Source organism: Hylobates moloch, unplaced genomic scaffold (genome assembly GCF_009828535.3).
Source record: "Hylobates moloch isolate HMO894 unplaced genomic scaffold, HMol_V3 SCAFFOLD_1, whole genome shotgun sequence".
NCBI classification, from domain to species: domain Eukaryota; kingdom Metazoa; phylum Chordata; class Mammalia; order Primates; family Hylobatidae; genus Hylobates; species Hylobates moloch.
The window spans coordinates 121,171,443-121,196,223 of NW_026652276.1; the positions used below are offsets into that span (position 1 = coordinate 121,171,443).

Sequence of the window (24,781 nt, forward strand, 5' to 3'; positions counted from 1 at the left end):
CTATCATCTTCATCATCATTACTATTATCTCTATTATTATCACCATCATCACTATCATCTCCATCATCATCATCATAATTACTATTCTCTACATCATCATCACTATCATCATCTTCATTATCATGATCATCACCTTCATTACTATCATCTCTATCATCACAATCACCACTATCATTATCTCCATCACCATTATAACTATCATCACCATCATTATCATTTCTGTCATCATCATCACCATCATCTCCATCATCACCATCTTCACCATCATCATCATATCATCAGCATCATTATTTTCTCACCACCATCATCATTACCATCAGTATTACTATCAGTATCATGCTGATAAACTATGAAATGCATCTCTCACTTCTACTTCTTCTACTTTCTATATTTATAATGGCTATTTACTTATGCCCAGATTGTGTCAGTTTTAATTGGAAGAACAAATCTATGTGCTAGATTGAGTGAACCTGTGTGAATATCATTCTTAAAAGACAAAACCTAAATTGTGGCTTACTGACATATACTCCAGATATGTTGTTATTGTCATAATGAAACCCTATCTATTCATTTCACTCATCATTCAGAGTTTACAAAAAACAAGAAAGAGTGCTATGAGTTTTTTTTTCTCCAAAGGTTAATTCAAAAAGTATATTAAAAAATGAAACTTACAAATGTCTCTGTATCTGGGAGGTTCTTGAAAACGAAGTACTGTCAGAATTACAAACAACATACAAGGCCAGAAGACTTCAGCAAGGAAAAGGACCTAGAAAATTTTAAAAAAAATACCACTTGAATAAATTGTAAGGTATTACAATATTTTCATCTCTTGAAGGAGGTCATTGTAATACCTGCTGTGTGGCTCAGAACAGTCATTTGGGACAGGAGCCCACAGAGAAGGCCTAGTTCATTTATCATTGCATCCAGATCTGTGACTGTGTCAGCTCCTTGTTCTTGCCCCATTAGACCCAGCTTTTGCTTCTTTCCTTTTTCTGCACATTTTTATTTATTGCAGAACTTATGACATTACAGAAATTAAAGAAATAAATAACTTCACCCATATTTCCCATACTTCAATACAGCAACTATTTTTATTTTTCTAATTTCTTTAACATTTCTGACTTTTTTACCCAAATAGATACTTTGCTGGCTTTGGTGGTAGCATCCACTTCTCATTTACCTTCATTTTATGCATATTTTTCAATGTTGCCACATGAGGTTTATAACTATCAGCTTACTTGTTGCATAACATTCTTACCAAATGAATATCCCATAATTCACACATTCTTCTATTACGGAACATTTTTGTGTATAAATAATCTTTCATTTGAATTATTTTCTTAAAATTAGAATAAACTCCTAAAACTAAGATTACTGGAGTAAAATCTCTTGACATAGACTACAAAAGAGCTACTCAAATGATTGCAATAATTTGTACAACCTTAAATTTTCAAAATTAAAAGAAAATTAACTTTGACCCATGGAATTTAATCATTTGACACATGAAATTTAATCATTTGAGGAAAAAAAAACACTACCTATAAGGTATAGCCCAAAAAATTAATAGAAAAGCCTCAATTATCATAAAATTAATTTTACTGTCATTGTTCTTCACTTGCTTTATGGTGGATAATCTTGTATTGAATTCAGGTGACATCATTTTACAAATACAAAAGTTTATAGCCAGACAAAAAGTAGGCAAGCCTTTGAATAAACGCACAAACAAAAACCTAAAAATCTGCAAGTTAAGAATACTCCATCGAACACCAAAGAGGATGTCTTACTGTTTCAGATTCCCAGTTATAATGCTTTGAACTAACGTGAACTTCTGGTCACTTTGGTTTCTTTATTCTTTGAACTGCCATGGTCATATCCCATTGCAGTAATCCTTTCTTGTAAGCAGATCTAAATGTGACCAGATGAGTGGCCTAAAGCCATCAAGACAAAACACAGGTGTAAAAGAGTTTTTCCATCCCTGGTATAATTAAAGAAGAAAAGAAATCACCCTCTTTGGCCGGGCACGGTGGCTCACACCTATAATCCCAACACTTCGGGAGGCCGAGGCAGATGGATCACTTGAGGTCAGGAGTTCAAGACCAGCCTGGCCAACACGGTGAAACTGCATCTCTTCCAAAAATACAAAAAAAAATTAGCCAGGCACAGTGGCACACACCTGTAATTCCAGCTACTCAGGAAGCTGAGACAGGAGAATCACTTGAACCCGGGAGGTGACAGTTGCAGTGAGTCGTGATTGCACCACACTGCACACCAGGCTGGCAACAGAGCGAGACTCCATCTCAAAAAAAAATTAAAAAATTAAAAATAAATCACCGTCTTTGAAATATTCCATGAGGAAGTATTTCTTGTGACAAAAAGTGCATCATGATCAAAAAGTTCTCTGACACAGTCCTGAAACCTAGTTTCACACATTCTGATAACAAAGAAAATGCCTGCAGATCACCCTCTGGTTCAAGGGACCACAATTAAACTATAAAGAAAGGTCAAGGACACTCAGGAGATAATTATTTATTTAAGTCATTTTTGTCATTCTTTGTAATAAATTAATAAGTTACTGGAGTATTGGGGTAGGGAGGTGGTGGGGGAAGATTCTATCATTAATTCTGACTGAATATAAATAGCAAAATAAAAAATATTCCTCATTAAATGATAACTTGATAGCATTAAGAAGAATAAACACATAATTTTCTTAGGTTTTTTATTCTTTTTTATTTTTAATAACAAACGATAGCTATTTTTAAGACAAGTAGTTATAAAATAAAACAGAAAATTGTTTATAGACCCAAGTCACATATAACTTTTGACATTATAAATATGTAAATAAACGTATGTATGGTTAAGAAATTTTAAAAGTACAGAAAGATTACAACCACTCTCCTATAGGATAAACTATCTATTTACAAAATACATGTATATGTATAACTAATGTGTTAGAACCAATTTTCCATAACAGCACTTATAGTTCTACCTTGCTACTTTTAAAGACTACATAATATTCCACTGTAGGATTTAATTTATTTAACCAATCACTTCATCATGAAAATTTGCATGTTTTTCTCTTTGGGGCCAGTGATATCATGAAGTTGTTTTTCTTTTATCAATTAAAGTGGTATTTACTTAGAAGAGAAGCATTTCTGCTTGAAATTGAAAACTCTCTTAGGAGTGTTTCTAAATTTTTTCTGTTACATGACACTATTAAAATATTACAACTGGGAAAATTTTGCTCAAATTTGCAACAGTTTTCTTCAAAAGGTAAAGGCCGTCAAAGTCAGACATATGTGTAGCATGAATTTTGGCCCAAAACACTAAATATATTACTCTATTATAGTTGATTACAGATAACAGGACAGCAACATACTAAAACCAATGCACATTATGAAATCAAGTAGATGCAGTTCAATGAATCTCAGCTTTTAACTTCATGAGGTTTTTTTACATATTTGGCTGACTTTTGTAAGTAGATCCATAAGGTACTATTGCCAAATGGGATTACTGCACTAAAGTGTACATGATTTTTAATATGGATTTTCAATTTGGATAGATATAACGAAAATGCCCTCATTAAAAACTAAACCAACTATCATTTACTCTGATTGCACTCTCAATAGCACCTAGGATTAACAAACTTAATTTTTTGTCAAGCTGATATGCAAAAACATAATGATAACTTTAATTATTAAGATCAAGCATTTTTCACAAGTTAAGCATATAATAATTCCTTGCCTATTAATTCTCTATTCTTCCAGTTGCCTATTTTTCTATTAAGTTGTTCTTTATTTTTACCGACCTATAAAGCATCATTTTGTATTTAATTTTTTAATTAAAGAATTCAGCCTTTTCATGGCTTATGGTATTAAAAATATTTTCTCCAACTTTGTATTTGCCTTTTTATTGTCTAAATCTTTCATGCCATTAATTTATCAATCCTTTTATTTATAGTATCTGGATGTTGTTCCCTTCACACGAAGACAACATCATTTAAAAGACCCTGCCAAAGCCACATTAAAATAGTAGTAACTCTAAAATCACAAATTTTTTTCAGTCCAGTCTTAAAAATCCACATCCAATTTCTAGTTTCAAATGAAAATGTTATTGGAAGAAAATAAAACCCTGAATCTTATCGTTGAGAAGTTTCTCTAAGGATCTTGAAATAATAAAAGAATTCCAATTAAACCTAAAAAGCAATATCTCAGAGTGTTTTATTTACAAGCTGGTCACTGATCCTTCTGAAAAGCACAAGTGAAAAAATATCTTTCATTGTTCTGAGTTTGAAGTTGCTCCATTCAAGAGAAAAGTGGCCAGACACCAGTTCTGCTGTGTCATTTTCCATTGCTCATGAGTGAATCACCCTTTCATAAGAGTATTTCTCTGCAGGGGTGCAAAGGCAGCCTTCCCTTTCTCATCACATTTTTATGTCACGTTTTTCTTCTTATATGTCATTATTATCCTTGAATCTTGCTTAACATTTTGAATCTTATCCCTGTTAAATAGGAATGCTGTCTGATTAATGCTAGGACTTCACCGTATCTCCCACATCTCAGACCCTCCAGTGCTGACTTCTTAACATCAGAAAGTGACCCAACCAGAAGCAGAAACTGGCACTTCTGCTGCCCAAATGCACTGGCACAGATGCTGCCACAGGCTCTCCTCTCAAGAAAAATAACCGTCTGGTAAACCTATTAGCAGTTAACAAAACAATGCCCCCACTATCAAACCACCACAAAGCCCTCCTACTCTTCCAGGAGGGAAGCTCCGGCCAACAGAGGGTGGAAGTGCTCAGTCCTGTACCCCGGAGCTTCCCAACCACAAGGCACTTCTCACCATGAATTTCGTGGATGCCCGGATCCCTGTTCCACTACCATTCCTCTCACCTTGTGGCCCGAGCATGAATATAAACCTTTCCATGGTTCCATCAGCACAGCTGAGCCACAATGACATTTGGGAAGACATTAGCAATACATACAGATGAACATGTACACAAAAAGGACTCCTGGGTAAAACAATACATTGAAACTTCCTCACAGACTTTTTCTTCTTCCAGACAAAATGGGCAGGGTAGGGGGAGAGAAAAGAAAATAAATTAGAGGAGGCAGGAATAAACTTGTATTTGTTAATACAAAAAAAAAACTACCAAAACATTAAAAAAAAAAAAAAAAGTTTCTAGAGCAGATCAAATAGGCCTACCATGCTTCAACCCCGACTCAGCTGACAATCTCTAAAGCCATAACAATGTCCCCTCACAATCCTGGTGACTGTCCCCAATACCCACATCCATGGAGATGAGCACCCCAAAGGAGTCTCCTTATCTCCTGCTTCTGACAGAAGAGTTGGAAAAACTGCTACTGAGAATGATCAAATAAACAAGGAAAGTGAAAAATGAGGCTGACTCTTTTTTTTTTTTTTTTTTGAGACGGAGTCTCGCTCCGTCGCCCAGGCTGGAGTGCAGTGGCGCGATCTCGGCTCACTGCAAGCTCCGCCTCCCGGGCTCACGCCATTCTCCTGCCTCAGCCTCTCCAAGTAGCTGGGACTACAGGCACCCGCCACCATGCCCGGCTAATTTTTTTGTATTTTTAGTAGAGACGAAGTTTCACCGTGGTCTGGATCTCCTGACCTCGTGATCCGCCCGCCTCGGCCTCCCAAAGTGCTGGGATTACAAGCGTGAGCCACCGCACGCGGCCGAGGCTGACTCTTGAGGAAACCTCCAGGACTACATACAAATATGTGAGAAGAATCCAAAGCTGGAGAGCAATTTCCACAAAATGAACTGAACATGACATAAAACGTTTAACAATTTTTCATAGGAGAGCACAGAGCCCAACTGGTCTAATAAAGGTTGTATTGCATCTCAGATTATTTCTCTCACTCTTCTCCACGGCCATCCTGACCATTTCCAATCTTCTCCTTCTATAGATGATTAGAGCATACAGGATATACTTAGGGATCACACTAGATATTGCAGGAGAAATAAAACTAGTCCCAGATTTATTGAAAAGAGAGTCAAGAACAAATACAATACCTGGGCTGAACTCCCCAAGTATGGGTGGCAATAAAACAAAGAGCACAGCTGCTATCTAAACATTAGGAAGGAAATAAACCAAGAAAAAAAGAAAAAGAAAACAAAAGGAAGTTATAAAGCATGCCTGGAAAAGAAACAACTCAAATAAAATGAAGAATTTCTTTACAAGTGCCTCATTAAGAAGAATACTTTAATAAGGACAAATATTCAGAAAATAAGGGCCCAGAAAAAAGATATAAACAAATCAGTAAAAAAAGAGATTGTGGATCTAAGAAAAAAAAACAAACACAACATCACTGTGGAATTTTAAATGATTTACAAACCATAAGAAGAAAATACATACTAGCTAAATTTCAATTTTTGGGATAAGAAACAGCTTACAATAACAATAATGATTTTTAAAAACATTTTAAAGGCAAAAATATTAAGACACAAAAGCTAATATATTTGAAAAACAAAGACTATGCAACATAAGGAAAATTGGCACCCCCAAAGTAAAGAATCCAACAAATGGAACAAAATATTTTTTGAGGATATTCCTCAAAGATATAAAATAGGAGAATTTCCCTGAAATGGAGAAGATTTCATCTGCAGACAGAGTATACTGTATTTCAGAAAAATAAAATAAGCCATAGTTAAACTATGGCCATTAAACTTCAAGCTATTGAACTTCAAAAATAAACTACGACTACTACAGGTGTCTAGACAGACATAAAAAAAAGGCAACTCCCTAACCAAAGGAGAAGAAAATCAGTCTGGCCTTAAACATATCCTCAAAACATTTCATGTTAGATGCCAATGCGTCAATATTTACAAAGTTCTAAGAGAAAAAAAGTAGGATTAAAAAAATGACACCCAGCCAAATGACCTTTAAACAACAATTTTACAAATATATATGTATGTATATTTGTGATATATATAGAGAGACAGGGACTGATATATATATATATATGCATACATATATATATACACGCACATATATATGCATATACACACATATATATACATATTCTCAATAATGAAATAACACAGATAATATATTTACCAAACACCCTCAGGGGTGAAAAGGCTTGACAATGAATTCCAGACTAAATGAAAATGGAAGAAAATTAAGGCCGGGCGCAGTGGCTCACGCCTGTAATCCCAGCACTTTGGGAGGCCGAGGCAGGCGGATCACGAGGTCAGGAGATCGAGACCATCCTGGCTAACACGGTGAAACCCTGTCTCTACTAAAAATACAAAAAATTAGCCGGGCGTGTTGGCGGGCGCCTGTAGTCCCAGCTACTCGGGAGGCTGAGGCAGGAGAATGGCGTGAACCCGGGAGGCGGAGCTTGCAGTGAGCCGAGATCGCGCTACTGCACTCCAGCCTGGGCCACAGAGCGAAACTTCTTCTCAAAAAAAAAAAAGAAAAAAAAAAAAGAAAATGGAAGAAAATTTTAAATGAAGGAATATCACTTCTGCTTTCAGTAGTATGCTGACTGGAAACAACAGGGCATTCCTTCTAAAAGAATGCCATTTTTCTTGCATTGCTGGTCTTTCTGGAAGTAAAAGAAATCAACAAAGAGCTGAGGAGAGGAAAGTGACCAAAAAATAAATTAGAAAAAACAACTCATAAGCTGAATCTTTACATATAAGATTCAATTTAAGGGAGAGAGTGCCCCTCTAGGGGAGTGGAGAGAAAGTAGGAATGGCTATATTTAAGTAACTAGTGGCTAAGAATTTTTTTTAGAACATATGAAAGACACAAATCCAAATCCATAGATAAAGAAAATACCACATTTACTAGGAAAGATAGATCTACACTAAGACATGGTATAGTGAAACTTCAGCACAACTAAGTAAAAGAGAATATCTCAATATCAATTCAAGAATAAGGACACATTACCTCAAAGAAATAATTAGAATTACTGAAGACTCATCAAAAATAAGAACCCAGAGATAGTTAAATATCTTTAAATTGCTGAGAGAAATTATGTCAATCTAGAATTGTATACCCAGAAAAACAATCTCTCAGGAAAGAGGCTAAAAGAAATTTTTCACATAATCAGAAACCAAGTTATCCAACAACAGACCTACACTAAAGAAACTTTCAAACAATATGCTTTAATTTCAAATAATGCTTAGATTAAACTCACTGTTTGAAAAACAAGAATTATCAAGCTTGATCTCAAAAAGAAAATGCTATATGCTATTTAGAATGGCTATAATTAAAATATAAGGACATAGAATGGTTAAAAGTAAGGAGATGAAAAAGATATGGTAGGTAAATATTAAACAAATTAGTTATGTTAATATCAAACAAAGAAGACTTTAAGACAAGGAAGATTGCTATTCTTATCAATATATAAGGATATCAATCAATGATTGAGAGGATTAATACATAACAAAAAGACTGATACCAAAAAGTATAATAATACTATGAATGTGTGTACTTAATAATTTAGCCTCAAAATATATAGCACAACAATTGCATTATATTACAATGTTTTATTACAGGAAGAAAATTCTAAATTTACCTTCATAGGAGGAGAATCCAATACCTACCTCAATAACTTTCTACAACAGCAAGTATTAATCAAAAAAAGTGTTTTTAAATAGCATAAGATTTGTATTATCAACAAAAGATAAAGCATCTTGGGGAAATTTTTAACTAAATTTGTGCAATTATTTCATAAAGAAAATTATAAAATTTTATTGAAAGACAGCAAAGATAAGCTAAATATATGAACAAATTAATATCATTACTGCATTAAAAAACTCAGTACCATAAAGATGCTAATCCTGCCCAGATTGATCTATAGGCTCAATGCAATTCTAATGGAATTCCAAAGGGATTTTGTTTGTTTTGTTTTATTTGTTTTGATTTTGCTGTTGTTGTCGTACTTAACGAGCTGATTCTAGAATGTATTTGGGAGAACAATGGTCAAAAATACCTGAGACAATTTTCATTAACAGGTTCAAATAACTTGTCCTTTCACATAACAAAGCTTTCTGTAATAGTAATTAAAACACCATGCTATTAGCTCCATAATAAGCAAAGCAACCTGTGGAACAGCCTAGCAACAGAGCTGTGTGTATTTGGAAACTTGATATATAAGAAAGGTGGTTGACAAATCAAAGGGACAATAATTTCTTCTGCAACAAATTGTGCTATAAAACTGGTTATTCTGAGAGTGGAGATAGAGGAGGCGGGGATAGATTAGGTCTTTGTCATCATCATATAAAAAACTCTAAATATGAGAAAAACAACAACAACAACAACTTTCAGCCTAGGCAACATGGAGAAACCCCATCTCTACAAAAATTACAAAAATTAGCCAGGCATGATGGTGTGCCCTTATAGTCCCAGCTACTTGGGGGGCTGAGGCAGGAGGATTGCTTGAGCCCAAGGGGTTGAGACTACAGTGAGCTGTGTTCTCACCACTGCACCCCAGCCTGGATGAAAAAGTGAGATCCTGCCTCAATAAAAAGTAAAAGAAACTGTCTTTATTTTTTTGAGATAGTCTTGCTCTGTCATCCAGGCTGCAGTGCAGTGGTGCAATCTCAGCTCACCGCAACCTCTGCCTCCCAGGTTCCAGCAATTCTTCTGCCTCAGCCTCTCAAGTATCTGGGATTACAGGCATGAGCCACCATGCCTGGCTAATTTTTGTATTTTTAGTAGAGATGGGGTTTCACCATGTTGGCCAGGCTGGACTTGAACTCCGTACCTGAAGTGATCTGCCCACCGCAGCCTTCCAAAGTGCCCTCCAAGGTGTGAGCCATCATGCCTGGCCAAAAGTAAAAGAAGTTTTTTTTAAATGTTCAGAAGAAAACAGACAGTTTTCCTTTTTCTTTTTTTTAAATGCTTAAATAAGACACAAAAATCATAAACAAAGGAAACTTAAGCTATTTACCAACTTAAAATCTCTGTTCTTCAGAAAAGCCATTTGAAGAGTGGAAAGACCAGCCATAGACTTGAAGCATCTATTTCAACATGTATAACTGACAATGCAGTTATCTGTAATACCTACAAAAGCCTACAAATCAATGAGTAGGAAATGATAGAATCGAACACAGTCAAAAGAAATGAGCAGACAAGAGCAAACTATGAACACCTTATATGATGCCCAGTTTCAGTAGTACTCAAGCAGATGCAAATTAAACCCCAATGAGATCATCATTTTACACCCACCAATTCGGGAAAATGTAAAAAGCCTGACAGTGCTCATTGTCAGTGACCGTATGCATAAATAGGAACTTTGGACAGCAATTTGACAATATTAGTAAGCTAAGGATTTGCAAATTCTATGGCCCAATAATTCAATAACTATGTGGTAAATTGAACCATATTAATTCTGTTAGATTAGACTGGTTTCAACCTTAAAAAACTCATATAATTTAACCAAATACACAGTTGTTAAGAAGAGATTATACACATGAACCAAGAGGTATGCTCAATGTTCAAAAGTGTTTACACAGCATTACTTGTGAAAGAAAAAAAAATTGGAAGTCATGCAAACCCCATCAATGGGAGAACAGATCAATAAACTGTGGTGTTGTACTAAAGCAATAAAAATAAGTGCTTTCACTCATTCGTTCATTCGGAATTGTGTACCACATCAGGCACTGTTACAGGGACTGGGGAAATAGCAGTGAACCAACATGACCTAGTTTCTGTCTAAGAGGATAGAATGAATGTCCTTGTGAAACTAAATGAAGCAGAGCCATACACAGTCCCTGAATGAGGCTCTCCTGGGAATTTAGATATGAAGACCAAGCCCTATCCTTACGTACTTCGTTTGCATAACCATGAAGCATTTGCAAGCACTTGCTCATTCATTATTTAATCCTCACAACAACCAGTGAGATAGGTAATACTGTGCCAGTTTTACACCGTTTATGTCATAAAGATTATTGTTTAGTGCAATATCTTGGAATTAATTTGTGATGGTACCTGGACAGAAGCTCAGGCCTACAGATTAAATATGTAATTTTCCATCTGTCTTGAACAAACAATCTCCAGATTGAGTCTAAATACATTTTTCAATCCTCCAAGTGGCTCATGCGGTATGTGGATTTGGTTGCAACTAAAAACCACAAAGAATAAAATGCTTAGGTGCAAAAACTAAAATTGTAAATGAATAAGAAAGAAAGAGCCTTTCAAAGGGAGGAGCTAGCCAGAAGATCTCATTGGCTGAGAGAAGAGGAAAACACCATAAGTTTAGAATATCCAGGAAGCTAAAGTAAAGCACATAATTAGTCTGTTGCCCTTGTCTTTGGAAACAAAGGGCTTTGAAAGAAGCATGAAATTCTATTGTGTCTCTTTGGGGCACCTGGGTCCTGTAGATGCCAACCTCTCAAAAGAGGGGACTTTCCCAGATGTATTTTGAAGTTCTTGTTGTTAAGCACTGCAGGAAAACACAGCCCAGTGTTCACACAAGGAGTTCCAACAAAGCACGAGTCGAAGCTAAGAAATAATCCAAGTGCCAAATAGCAACTATAATCACAGTTGATCTGCCTAGATCCTTTACAGTTAGGAGTCGAGGCTTCCAAACATCTCTCCATCAAAGTCCAAAATTCCTTCCCCAAGTGAACTTTTTGCAAACCTTTTAGTTAGTTGGATACTGACAGAAAGAAATAAACCAATTTTTTTCTTCCTTCTCTCTTTTTTGGTGAGGAGTAGGGTTGTTTTTTGGCTTTCTATTGAAAAATAATTGCTTTTCTTTCAATGTTCATTCAATGAACATTTATTTAGCACTTTCTCAAACATTGAGCTAGAGACTTTGGCATTATAAAGATGAATGAGGAATAATTTCTCCACTCAGGTACTCAAAGGAGACACACAAATAATCAAAATTAAGTATGAACACTGAAAGGAGATGCACATTGGTACAACCCTTCAGGAAGTCAACTAAGCAAGATGTTTTTAAATTGTGAGATGTGCATACTCTTCAACCCAAAGATTCTAATTTGATAGATTTTTAATGAGGAAACAGTTGGGAAAGTATCTAAAATATGTATAAAAGAGTTATTTTAATATTGTTTCAACTGCAAAAAAAAATAGAAAGTAAGCACCAATCGTTAGGGTATTGATAGAGCATTTTCAGCAAAACACAACTATTTTTGATGGAGTTAAATATACATATTTATGGACATTTTTTGAATCTGCAATTACTATGGTCGAGTTAGGATGTTTGCACTAGTGATTTAGGACGTAGTGTTTTTTCTGCCATGGCTGAGTGTAGGTACTCTATGGAAAGCTACAGCCTCCATAGAGGTAGCTATACAGGGAGGGAGGTGGGTATACAGGACATCGAGTGCTCCATCCACAGGAACCCTGGAGTTAGCCAAGATGACTCCAGGGAGTGAGAAAAGAGGGAGGGTGAGAGGACACTCTCAACTCAAGTTCGCATTTATATTGGAATGGAAACATAATCAAAATACCAAATGGAATAATTTCTTAAGTCAAAATGGCTCTAAAATATAATTGTTAAGTAAATGTGTTTTTAAAAACAAAAATTTCCTAAGAAGAAGAGCTAGAAAAATTCTAATCCTACAAAATATTAGAACATAGTATGATGTTTCAGTGCTTAAAAAAAAAAATAAAATTGGTGCAAAACAGAAATGTAAATCTATGCAGTGGCATGGGAAGTCCAAAAAGAGGCCCTACTGCATTTCAAAAGATATGACAAAATGACCTTTAAGTACAAGGAGGTAAAATAGAGTGATTTAACAACGGCATTAGGCTACTTGAATTAAGACTTAAAAAAAAAAAGATAAAGCATTATACAACTCAAAAGTAAATGACAGTGTAAAAAAGAGTAAATTTAATTTTAGTAAAACAAGAAGAGAGCAGAAAATTGATCAAAGCTACGGATGAATGAAGTATAATTTCAGCAGTTTTGAAATTACAAAAGACATATTTCAAAGAAAATTAAAAGATATTTTAAGATATACAAATTGTCAAGTCTGAACAATAAAAATAAGAAAAAAAGAGGATAACTAACCAAAGAAATACTTGTCATGCACGTAATCACCAGGCCTCTAATGACACAATTGGAAAGAATTTGATGGACAAGTTATACAAGGAAAAAATAGAGAAAAAAGTTCATTCTTACACTAACTCCTTAAAATAGAAAACCAAATAAGCCTTAATACATGTTTGCAAGCACAGACCACACTGAGTCAAGGACAACACAACACCGGACGCATCGACTGGCTTTACATGAACTGTGGGTCCCTTCTGAGCAGACGCCAGCCAACAGATGGCACGAACCCAAAAAGAGTAATTTGAGTTCACTTTGGGCTTAGCCATATTACTACTTAGAATCTGGGATTTTTTGTTTGTTGGTTTTGTTTTGTTGTTGGTAGGTTTTGTTTGTTTGTTTCATTTCCTTTTGTTTTGTTTGAGATGAGGTCTCACTGTGTCACCCAGGCTGGAGAGCTGTAGGGGGATTGTGACTCACCACAACCTAGAACTCCTGGGCTGAAGCGATCCTCCTGCCTCAGCCTCCCTAGTAACTGGGATTACAAGCATGTGCCACCACACCTGGCTTAGAATTTATTAAGAGATGTCCAGCATTGGCCGGGCATGGTGGCTCACACCTGTAATCCCAACACTTTGGGAGGCTGAGGCAGATGGATCACCTGAGGTCAGGAGTTCGACACCAGCCTGGCCAACATGGTGAAACCCCATCTCTATTAAAAATACGAAAAACAAAATTAGCCAGGCATGGTGGGTGGCACCTGTAATCCCAGCTACTCAGGAGGCTGAGGCAGGAGAGTTGCTTGAACCCAGGAGGCAGAGGCTGCAGTGAGCTGAGATTGCGCCATTGCACTCCAGCCTGGGTGACAAGAGAAAAACTCCATCTCAAAAAAAACAAAAGATGTCCAGCATCAATATGATGTGATGTATCAAAAGAGTAGTATGTTAGGATAATTGAGTTACCACTAGAAACAAGGAAACCCCACAAGAAAAGTGGTAAGGACAGCGCCTAACCCCACCTGGAATTTGGGACTCACACCACCCATGCCAGTGTGTGTTGTGGACACAGAGTTCAAGGCTCTGCTGGAGACAGCACCAAGGCTGCCCTGTGGTAATGCCTCCAGTAGTTCCTGACAGTCCCTAGCATGTGCAAGAGTGTTTCCTAATTCTCATAGTTTGGTGGCATTTGTCCCTAGTTCACCCACTCCAGTCTTCATCAGATAAATTCAGAGTGCTGTATTGGTGTTGTTTACTCGAGGAACCTGTCCAGGAGTGCCATGGGCTCAGGCATCAGATAAAATCGAGTCTCAGCCTAGCTCTGCTGCTTCCCTCAAATGGGCCTGTGCAAGTTAACCACCCTTCCTGGCTCTCTGTAGGTGTGAAATGGGAGTAAGAAGTTCTGTCATGCAGGAGTGTGGGAAATAGGACTGATAATCCTGGTCTCAAGTGCATGATGATTGTTGGCAGGGAGAAAGAGCATACTCTGACACCATCTGGCTCCGCTGATGTGACAAAGTGAAGAAGGAGAGAGTGTGCTCTCAGGACCTGACAGGATCACAGCACAGCACTATTTTAGCTTCCATTTGGGATCTTTTGTAGCAGGCCCTGTGAGCTGACACTCAGACATCATTCCGTGGATCCGGGACAGAGCACCGTGCCTCCTTGCTGCTTTCCTCTCATCCCGAAGGAATGGTTATTTTCCAAGTAGGTGGGCACAAGAACACACAGGTACAATTCTCCCACGAGCTCCAACTTCAAACCTGGAGGACGACAGGTGCTGTCTGGCCGGGACAGCCCCGAAATCGGGTAGGACCAGGCAGAGGTACTATCCCCTCAGGGGAACCCTCTGGCTTATCCGACAGCAGGCAGCGGGGGAGGAAAACAGCCCCGACAGGAATGAAGCAGAGAGAGGAGAGGACACTCACGAAGAGCTGACCTCGGGCAAGTTTTCCTTGAAAGGAGCCCCCCGAGTTCCAAATCGAAAAAAGAAATGTGCTTTTCACAAGGACCAGTTCCCCAATAAATAGCCTCGGTCTCCTATACAATCTCATAAAAATAAGGTTTGAGGCTGCCTTTGCCTCTGGTCTCTCACATTATTGTTACTGTGACGGTTTTGTTGTTGTTCGTTGTTTTTAAAACCTTTCCTGTAATTGAAAAACCCAGGCCTATCTGGGCCAAAGTAAATAACTCTACCAGGGAACTCCAGGCTTCCCAAGGAGACCTGCATTCACAAGTAAGAAGGAAAAGCCTCTTGGGAAAGTAAGTCTTTGTTTTTATTATTACTATTATTACTATTATTATTATTATTATTATTATTGGTTTTCATTTTGCACAGAAGCCACATAAATCCACCATCCTAAATAAAATCTCCCAGATGAGCTTTTTGATGATCTTGTGATTTTCTCTGCAATATGCTGGTAACAATTTCAGCAAAAGAGCAACCTAGAGAGAATTATTTTCTCTTTTTAGCCTGACAGTCAAATTGGTAAATGAGAAACTGGATGGCTTGTCTTTGAAATCCAGTCAGTTTTCCATACCTTTAGAAGACTGGATAATCTCACATTCTTTTTTTTTTTTCATTTTATTTTATTTTATTTTATTTTTTTTTATTTTTTTTATTTTTTTGAGATAGAGTCTCGCTCTTCACCCAGGCTGGAGTGCAATGGTGTGATCTCAGCTCACTGCAGCCTCTGCCTCCCAGATTCAAGTGATTCTCCTGCCTCAGCCTCCTTGGTAGCTGGGATTACAGGCACACGCCACCACACCCGGCTAATTTTTGTATTTTTAGTAGAGATGGGGTTTCACCATGTTGGCCAAGCTGGTCTCAAACTCCTGACCTCAGGTGATCCGCCCTCCTTGGCCTCCCAAAGTGCTGGGATTACAGGTGTGAGCCACCACACCCGGCCACTATTCTCACATTCCTAAACTCAGGCAATGATGCAGGACAAAAGAGATGCTCACCGCACAGCCAGACTCTTAATGAGACACTGAGATGCTTTCACTGCAAGGAGTTCCCTCACTGCCCTTCAAAGTTGTTTTTTTATACATATTTGGTTGTTTATTTAATCACTAGTGCTTTGAGAGAGGATGTAGGAGGAAAATAAAGCTAAAATTAAAGGTTTAGAAGCAAATTAAGATCAACTGAAATTAAAGAAAAGGCACTGCTGATACAATGATTGTGAATTAGGAAAAACCAACCAACCCCAAACAGCTTAGAGGCCAGCCCATGCTAAAAAAAAAATACAAAGGGCGGTTTGCTTTTATTAATTCAGTTTCTGAACTGCTTTTCCTAGATCACTGCTCTTAGTAAACCTGAGACACACTCAAATGGCCCTCAGTGGCCTCACAGTGACTGAGGCAGTTTCCTCCCAGGGTCCAGGGCAAGGCGAGTCCTGAAGGCCAGGGCAGCCCAGGCCAAGCCCCAAATCCCGCAGGCTCCCGATTTAATGACAAGTAGGAAGATCATCAACTTTATCTTCTCATCTAGCCAAACAGAAGTTGAATTACTCCACATTTTATTAATGAGCCCTCAGTGGGAGCTTCGAATTATCCGGAGCACCTGCACTACTGTATGACTGCAGCCAGAGAGGGAGAAGCCATCATGTCAGTCATCCGTGTGGCCTAATCGCAAGAAATGTGTCACTTTCGTGTAAGTGCTGGAAACGAGAATAGTTCAAGGGCTCCCACACCACCTGAGGACCCTCTCGCCTCTCACTGCCTATCTTGTCCCGCAGTGCTGGAGTCTGCAGCTGAGCAGGTTTTGTATGGAGCGCCCCTGGTTGTGGGCCGCTGCTGAGAAGTGGAGCAGAAAGTGCACTGGCTCGCAGGTGGCTGCTCAGCAGCACCCCAGCCCCACTTCTGACCCGCAGCTGGTGAGGATGCCCTGACCCCAAGGACTTCTAGCCATAGGAGCAGTTCAAGACTAGTTAGTTCAAGACTTTTTCCAACCTATGAGAGAGATCAGGCACCTCATCTTTTACCTTCTGGCGTCTGCTGATTCCCTTAGTAAATCCTTATAGCAAATTTGACAACAAATAGTTGATGAGCTATAACATGTAACTATGCAAAGCCAGTAAAAATCCAACCTGTAAAACAATGTTCAAAAGAAATGAGAGATACCTTACTTCTGAGGCTTGATATCTGTAAATTTTTTTTCAATTTCAGAAAAATACAGAAATTGTAGCTAGCAGGATTAGTGTTTGCAAAATAAAATTATTCTTTGTAACGCCAAGTTCAGTTTTAAGCACCTGATTTCAGTAATAGACAAAAATCTCAAAGAAATGAGATTATTTTGTTTTAGAAAAGAAAAACACACACACACATATACACACAAAAGCTCTGAGGTTTGAAGTAGTTGAAACTTGAGAATGTTTCTTTACATCTTAAAGGAAAAAAAGTGATTTCCAAGGTAGTGATCTTGGAAAGCTCCCTACCTAGCCCCAGGGTAGATCTCTAGGAGGTAGATAGGCAGAGGCAGAGCCTAGCAGGGACTCAGTCTGGGTTTGGGTGAGCTGACTCAGGTCTCTCTAATGCCAGGTCAGAGGATGAGCCCTGGCATGACACCATAATTCTTATTTATGACTGAAAGAAAATATGCATTTTATCACTGTGGCCTTTTAAATCAAGAATGCAGTGCTTTATGTATGGTAGACATCTGGATATCTGTCGCTGGGTTCTGGGGTGTGGTTTCCATGGGCAGAAGGATGTTCCTAGTAAAACTGTGGCCAGTGTAGTTTTATTGTTTCCATTATCCTCTTCCAGCCCATGGTTGGAAGAGAACCATGAGTTTTTTAAAACATTGATGTCCTTGTATTAAACTATGCTTCAACCCTCCTCCACTAGCCCAAGTCTTCAGTAAAATTGGCCAGCCAAACCCAAAAAGCTGGTATCACTTACAGGATATCGGCTTTCATTAACGGAGTAAGAGATCAGAGTCCTGTCCAGTTGGGCGGGGAGGGAAAGGACTGAGTAGCAGTCACAGGAGGCAAAATTCAGAACAGAGATCCAAGGTGTCAACAGATGTAGGATCCTGGAGACAACAACCACCCTGTGAATGGTCACTGCTCCATGATTTAAAGGATAGGTTAGGGGAAGTGTGCCATCCACAGTACACAGGCTACAGGCTCAGCTGCTCTGTTCAATATTAAAACATGGGAGAACCCAAATAGACTGCAGAACTAAGAGCTATCCAAGGAGCTTACACTTGGCTTACATGATTTTCTTCTTCTTCTTGTTGTGGTTGTCATTAATTCTTTAAAATAAGAAGTAGCTGATGAAGGTAGGGGGAGGGAGAGAATAGGGATAGATTTAAAGGATACAAAATTACAGCTAGATAGGAGGAATGAGTTCCAGTGCTCTGTATGACTGTAGGATGACTATATAGTAACAATGATATATCACATAGGCCCGGTGCAGTGGCTCATGCCTGTAATCCCACCACTTGGGGAGGCCAAGGCGGGTGGATCACCTGAGGTCAGGAGTTCTAGACCAGCCTGGCCAACATGGTGAAACCCCATCTCTACTAAAAATACAAAAATTTGCTGGGCATGGTGGCACGCGCCTGTAATCCCAGCTATTCAGGATGCTGAGGCAGGAGAATCGCTTGAACCCAGGAGGCAGAGGTTGCAGTGAGCCAAGATCACGCCATTGCACTCCAGCCTGGGTGACATGAGCAAAACTCCGTATGAAATAATAATAATAATAATATATCATATAGCTTCAAATTGCTACAAGGAGAATATTGAATGTCCCCGACACAAAGAAATAATAAACATTTGACATGACAGATATACTCATTACCCTGATCTGATCACCATACATTATTTGTATTGAAACGTCGCTATGTACTCTATGAATATGTGCAACTATTATCTGTCAATTTTAAAAAATTAAAATTAAAACAAATAAAAAATAGAATAAGTAATTAATTAGATTGATTTACAGTTGGAATAAAATGTAGAAATTAATAGAAATTCATGTGGAAAAGCATGGCTCAAAGCCACTGAATATTTGCCAATGTTGATGGTATTGCACTGGAACTATCCATGGGGACACCCGTGAGGCAGCATCAACTGATCTCCACCTGCCCAAAAGCAATGTGTCCTTACCTTGACCCAGAATCTTCTCCAGGAAACTTATTCAAAAGAAATGATCCAGGAGAAGGTGTGTCCTTCATGCATAATGATGTTATTCATAACAATAAGAGCTGGAAAGAACCTTAATCCTCAACATAAGGAAACCCAAATAATTATGTGTATACAGCTGATGAACTGTTATTCAATAAAACCATTAAATAAGAAGACCTTACAGTAGCTTTTAAAATGTTAGGCTTCAATATTAAGTGGGAAAAAAGCTATGACTTTAATTATGTAAAAATATTGCATTATGCATGCCTAAGGATAAGAAAAGACCACAAAAGTAAGTTAATTAGAATAATAAAATTTTAGATGACTTTAAAATGTTCATCTTTTGTTTTAGTACTGTTTTTACAATAAATAAAAATCAAGAGGAAAAATAAATGGTATTAAAATATTTTTAATATTTAATATTAATATTTAATATTTAATATTTTTCCAAGAATAGTAGGATTTTAACAATCTATAAAGTTAGGTATTAAGATAAGTATGATGGGTACTATTTATCCATTATTCTATTTTTTTAAATTTTTGTTTGTATCTATAATAAGATGTTTTTTGAAGAAACTATAATCATTAAATATAATAAAGATTTTTAAAAAGTAAATGTAAAACCATTTGCTTTTTATGAATGATACAAATTATTAAATTATCACATGTATGCTGACACTATGTACATCTATTATGCATCAATTTAAAAAAAAAAAAGCTAAAAAAAAAACCCAGTAAATGTAAAAACAGACAAGCTTCCTTCGTCTAACAAATAGTTCTTGGCTTTATTCACTAAATAAACATGTATTTGAGGCCATTTATGCACTCAGGCAGTTTGGTTATTCCACAGTTCATGCCAACACCTCACTTCCATAGTTCAAAAACAAAGAATTTACAGATTATCATTGGAGAATGGGAGAATGCTGTGAAAAATAGGTCAGTTTAAAGACATTCACCCAGAGGGGCCTGCCCTCAATATTTCCACTGTAATAACATTAAGATATGTAAACATATTCACATTGTGTCCCCCTGGAGTTCTGTTCTAATCCAATTGTGCAAGCCATGAACTGAGAGTTACCCTGTGCCTCCTCTCCTCACAGCCCACAGTTCATGTCCACAGATGTCTGAGGCCACCCATTTCTACCAAATAAGAAAACAGCTCCCACTCCTATACCAAGTACTGTTGCAAGCACATTACATGTACAAACTCATTTAATACTTGCAAACAATTTCATTTTACAGAGAAGAAAACCAAATTTAAAAATTGCCTGAAAAAGTAAACTAGTAAGTGGCAGAGCTGGGATGTGAACCCAGTCAGGCAGCTCCAAATTCTATGCATGGAACCATTTGTGTTGTTTCTACTCTGGTGCTATTCTAGGCATTGCTATAATGAATAACCTTGTACAGATATCACTTCCCATTTGTGCAGGGACATCTGTAGGATATATCCCAAGAGGTGGTTTCATTAAATATTTAGTTGCATTTTTCGTTGCTTTTCTCTGAACAGACTATAGCTCCTTGTGGCCGGGAACTCACTTTTCTTGTTCACCCACTATCTGGCACATAACAGAGATGCATAAATGCTTTATTCCTTCCTTCTTTTAGTTATTCAACAACTATTTACTGAACATCCATTGTGTGCCAGGCACTGTTCTGGGTGCTGGAGAATACACTGGTGAACCAAGTGGGGAAAATGTCCATCTCTCATGAATGTAACATACTAACGTAAGATCCAGAGGCAATTGGCAAGTGAGAAAATCTGTGGTGTGTTACAAGATGATAAATACTAAAGAAAAATAAGGCAAAGAAATGTGGGATGCAAGAGTTACCATTTAAATAAACAGTTACCAAACAAATAAAACCTTCTGATGAGGATGTGTAAACAGCAGTAGTTAGCAGCAAAAGTGATTGTGAAAATTTTTTAAAACTCAAGTGTCCAGTAAGGAGGAGTAGGCAGTCTGGCTACTTCGGTCACTGAACTGTTTTGAGGTTGATATGCATAAAGCAGAAAGAGTTGATATGCGTAAAGCAGAAAGTTGGTGCCTGGGAACCAACTTCCACCTGTAACAAACACTCTTTCGTGGGAAAATAGGCTAATTCCCTAAAACAAACTTACATGTCAATGAAATACACTGTTTATAAATGTAAAGCTACCTACACAGACACGAGCACAACTAACAATCGATGAAGAGTATCTATCTCTTCCTTTATTTATCTCACTTCCTTTATCTATCTCACTCCTTTATTCCTGAACTCAAAACTTTTGTACAAACTTTCAACTGAAATTATTTTGATCCTAAAGATCACATAAAAAAGAAAACATCTCCTTTAACATGTATTTTATTTCAAGACAGAGAGATAGAATATTCTGGCTCTGAGGATTCAGCAAAATGTAAATCAATGTCAGTTACTGAATCTCTTCAAACCAAAGCATTTGTCGGCAGAAAAATCCCATAGGTTAACTGTAGACCTTAAAATCAGAAATGATGTAAGTAAATTACTGCACATCTACTTCTCCCAAAAATGACATTTATAGGTGTTAATGTTTATATAGTGGCATCAGGAATAAAGTTAATCATAATAACAAGTAATTGATTTCTATTTCATAAAAACATAACACAGGATATTTCTTAAGTACTCACACAAGTTTGATTTGAACAATTCCAATCTGCTTAGGAAAACCTTGCTAATATAATTTGAATACGGTTCTAAGTAGATGTGAATTAACACTAAAGATGTGACCCTACAGAATAACACTGAGTGGATGTGTCATACTCTGCTCTGGTGAGGCACATTGTGCAGTCTTGCGCTTTGGAGTCAGTACCTGTAGCATTCTGTTTATGCATTAAATGCAGCCAATGCTTTGTTCCTTAAACCTGAGAATTCACTGTTCAGTTTTTACAATGAATGCTTAGAACACAAATTATAGTTCAATTCCACTTGTTTTTTTGTTTGTTTGTTTTTAGAATTTTTCTAAATTTGCCCTTTTCTGATAAATTCTTCAGCCTTGATTTCCTGTTGGTCATTAAAGTGTTCAGCTACTTTGACTCTTGAGACAGGTTTTGATTTAAAGTAATCCAACCTCCCCAAATTCCCTGCAGCGTGGGTGTTTTTACCTGCCAAGAGGCACAGGCAGGCAGGCAAGGATAGACCCTGATCTCTCTCCACACCACACTGGAACCTTAGGAAAACCAAGGCAAGCACTTACCGGGTTCCTGAGTCTGCAGAGCCAATTCTTCCACAGCAGGGCTTGGAACTGGTGCCCGGCATGCCCCATGCCTGCTGCTCCCTGCTCTCAGTCAGGAAGCCAGCCTGTAAGGATGGTGCTTATATCTGCTGGGCTCAAGTGAAGGCATGTTGCCTATTAGTCAATTCTAACAAAAGTGAGTGATGCAAGAGAGATTACTGGTGACTGAATAAAACAGGCATCAGATGTCCCCTCTTGTTCAGCACCTGCGGAGAAATCTTTTCACTAGCTGTTCAGTGTTTCGGGAGGGTTGAGTTACAGAAAGTCCCTTTCTCGGGCATACACACATACACAGAGAGGGCGCCCTCCCTTTCCAAGAACCCACACGACTGAGCTGTGCGACAAGAAGTAATACCCATATTTACCATTTACCTCCCTTTTTTTCTGGATATTAATTAGATGGAATTTTCCTTTTTTCTTCTGAATCATTGGTTATCATACAAATTTGCCAAAATATTTCAATTTTGGTGGTCTCATGGCAGAGAGTTTGAAGGGAAGGAGATGGAGGCAGTGTTGGTGTCTGGGGGAGTTTGGGGAATGGGTGACTCAAGCTCCACTCTGCTACCGCACTGCACTTCATACTTCTCCTTCACCCATTTCCTCTAAAAAGATCGGGATCTACGTTTCAGATGGTATCGGGTGCAGATGTGGCAGGACTCAGCAAGTGGCCTGTGGATTACCTCTGAGTCCTGTTTGATTCCTACACACTTGCACTTTCTAAGTGGCATGATGGATTCAGCTCGCCAGTTGGTGGCTCCATCGTCCTGGAAGTCAGGCCCTCCTGAGTTCCTGTTGCCCCCAGTTGTGGTCAGAAGGATTTCAGGCAACCCAGTCTTGTGGTCTTCTATTTCATAAAGCAATTTTCGCAAGCTGTGAATGCTCGATAAATGGCTTTTGCAATAGGAAACGGGGAACACAGGCTTCAGCAAAGAAACTGACTCAATTATTTTTAAACTTGTTTGTTTAAAGGATGCCTATTTTATTTTTTGTTACATGACTGGCAGCACTAGAGTGAAGGCCATTACTTAGCAGGATGGGGCCCAGCACCCATAAGTGGATTTGCCTGATCCACATATGACCTTCTCCCTTGACCTGTGACTTCTCAAAGGTCTTTGGGGTTGCCTAAGTATCGCTACTCTGGTTCTCTTTGCAGATAACATCTAGAACACCTTACATTACAAGTAATTGTCATAATTTTTTAAAATCTAGTATAAGAAAAAGCCTCCAACCACAAGGTTTTTCTCATGTTATGTCCATAGCATCCAGTTTTTATGCCGCTATGCCAGAATTATGCCAGAGGCATAAAAATTATCTCATCCATGACCTAGCCATCCCATTACTGGGTATATATCCAAAGGATTATAAATCATGCTGCTATAAAGGCACATGCACACATATGTTTATTGCAGCACTATTCACAATAGCAAAGACTTGGAACCAACCCAAATGTCCAACAACGATAGACTGCATTAAGAAAATGTGGCACATATACACCATGGAATACTACGCAGCTATAAAAAAGAATGAGTTCATGTCCTTTGTAGGGACATGGATGAAACTGGAAACCATCATTCTCAGCAAACTATCTCAAGGACACACACTGGGGACTGTTGTGGGGTGGGGGGAGCGGGGAGGGATAGCATTAGTAGATATACCTAATGCTAAATGACAAGTTAATGGGTGCAGCACACCAACATGGCACATGTATACATATGTAACAAACCTGCACATTGTGCACATGTATCCTAAAACTTAAAGTATAATAATAATAAAATTAAAGAAAAAAAGAAATTAGAATAAAAAGAAAGTCAGAAAGTTAAAAAAAATTATCTCATCCATTGCTTTCATGGAACAATGCTGTGTTAGGGTTTTCAGATAAACAGAACCAATGGGTGATTGATTGATTGATTGATTATAAGGAACAGGCTCACACAATCATGGAGGTGGGCAAGTCCTAAGATCTGCAAGGTGAATTAGCAAATCAGAGATGCAAGGAAGCCAATGATATAGTTCCAGTCCAAGTCCAAAGACATGAGAACAGGAAAGCCAATGGTGTAGTTGCCATCCAAAGACTGGGAAACTTGAGACCCAGGACAGGCTGGTATTTCCATAAAGTCTGAAGGCAGAAAACAAAAAAAATGCCAATGTCCCAGTATGAAGGCCATCAGACAGAAATAATTATCTAACTTAGGGGAAGGTCAGACTTTTTGTTCTATTTAGGTCTTCAACTAATTGGATGAGACCCACTCACACTAGTGAGGGCCATCTGCTGAATTCAGTCTACCTACTTAAATGTTAATGTCATTTATAAACACCCTCACAGAAACTCCCAGAATAATGCTATCTTTTGTTCTATGTTTCAGCCAAGAAAACAAACAAGCAATTAGAGTCCTTCCTAACTCCATGAGCTG

The 24,781-nt window shown here is 37.9% G+C and overlaps 1 protein-coding gene across 1 annotated transcript in view; it reads right to left on the reverse strand.

Annotated features, from left to right (window-relative positions):
* Positions 1-22,426, reverse strand: part of ABCA13 (ATP binding cassette subfamily A member 13) — a 509,835-nt gene extending 487,409 nt beyond the window's left edge. Inside the window, exons 1-2 of the mRNA XM_032758123.2 lie at positions 22,332-22,426; positions 673-766 (exon numbers count right to left, since the gene is read on the reverse strand). Coding sequence (XP_032614014.1) covers positions 673-766; positions 22,332-22,400 — 163 coding nt within the window. The 5' untranslated portion in view covers positions 22,401-22,426. The remainder of the gene's footprint in view (positions 1-672; positions 767-22,331) is intronic.
* Between the last annotated feature and the right edge of the window lie 2,355 nt (positions 22,427-24,781).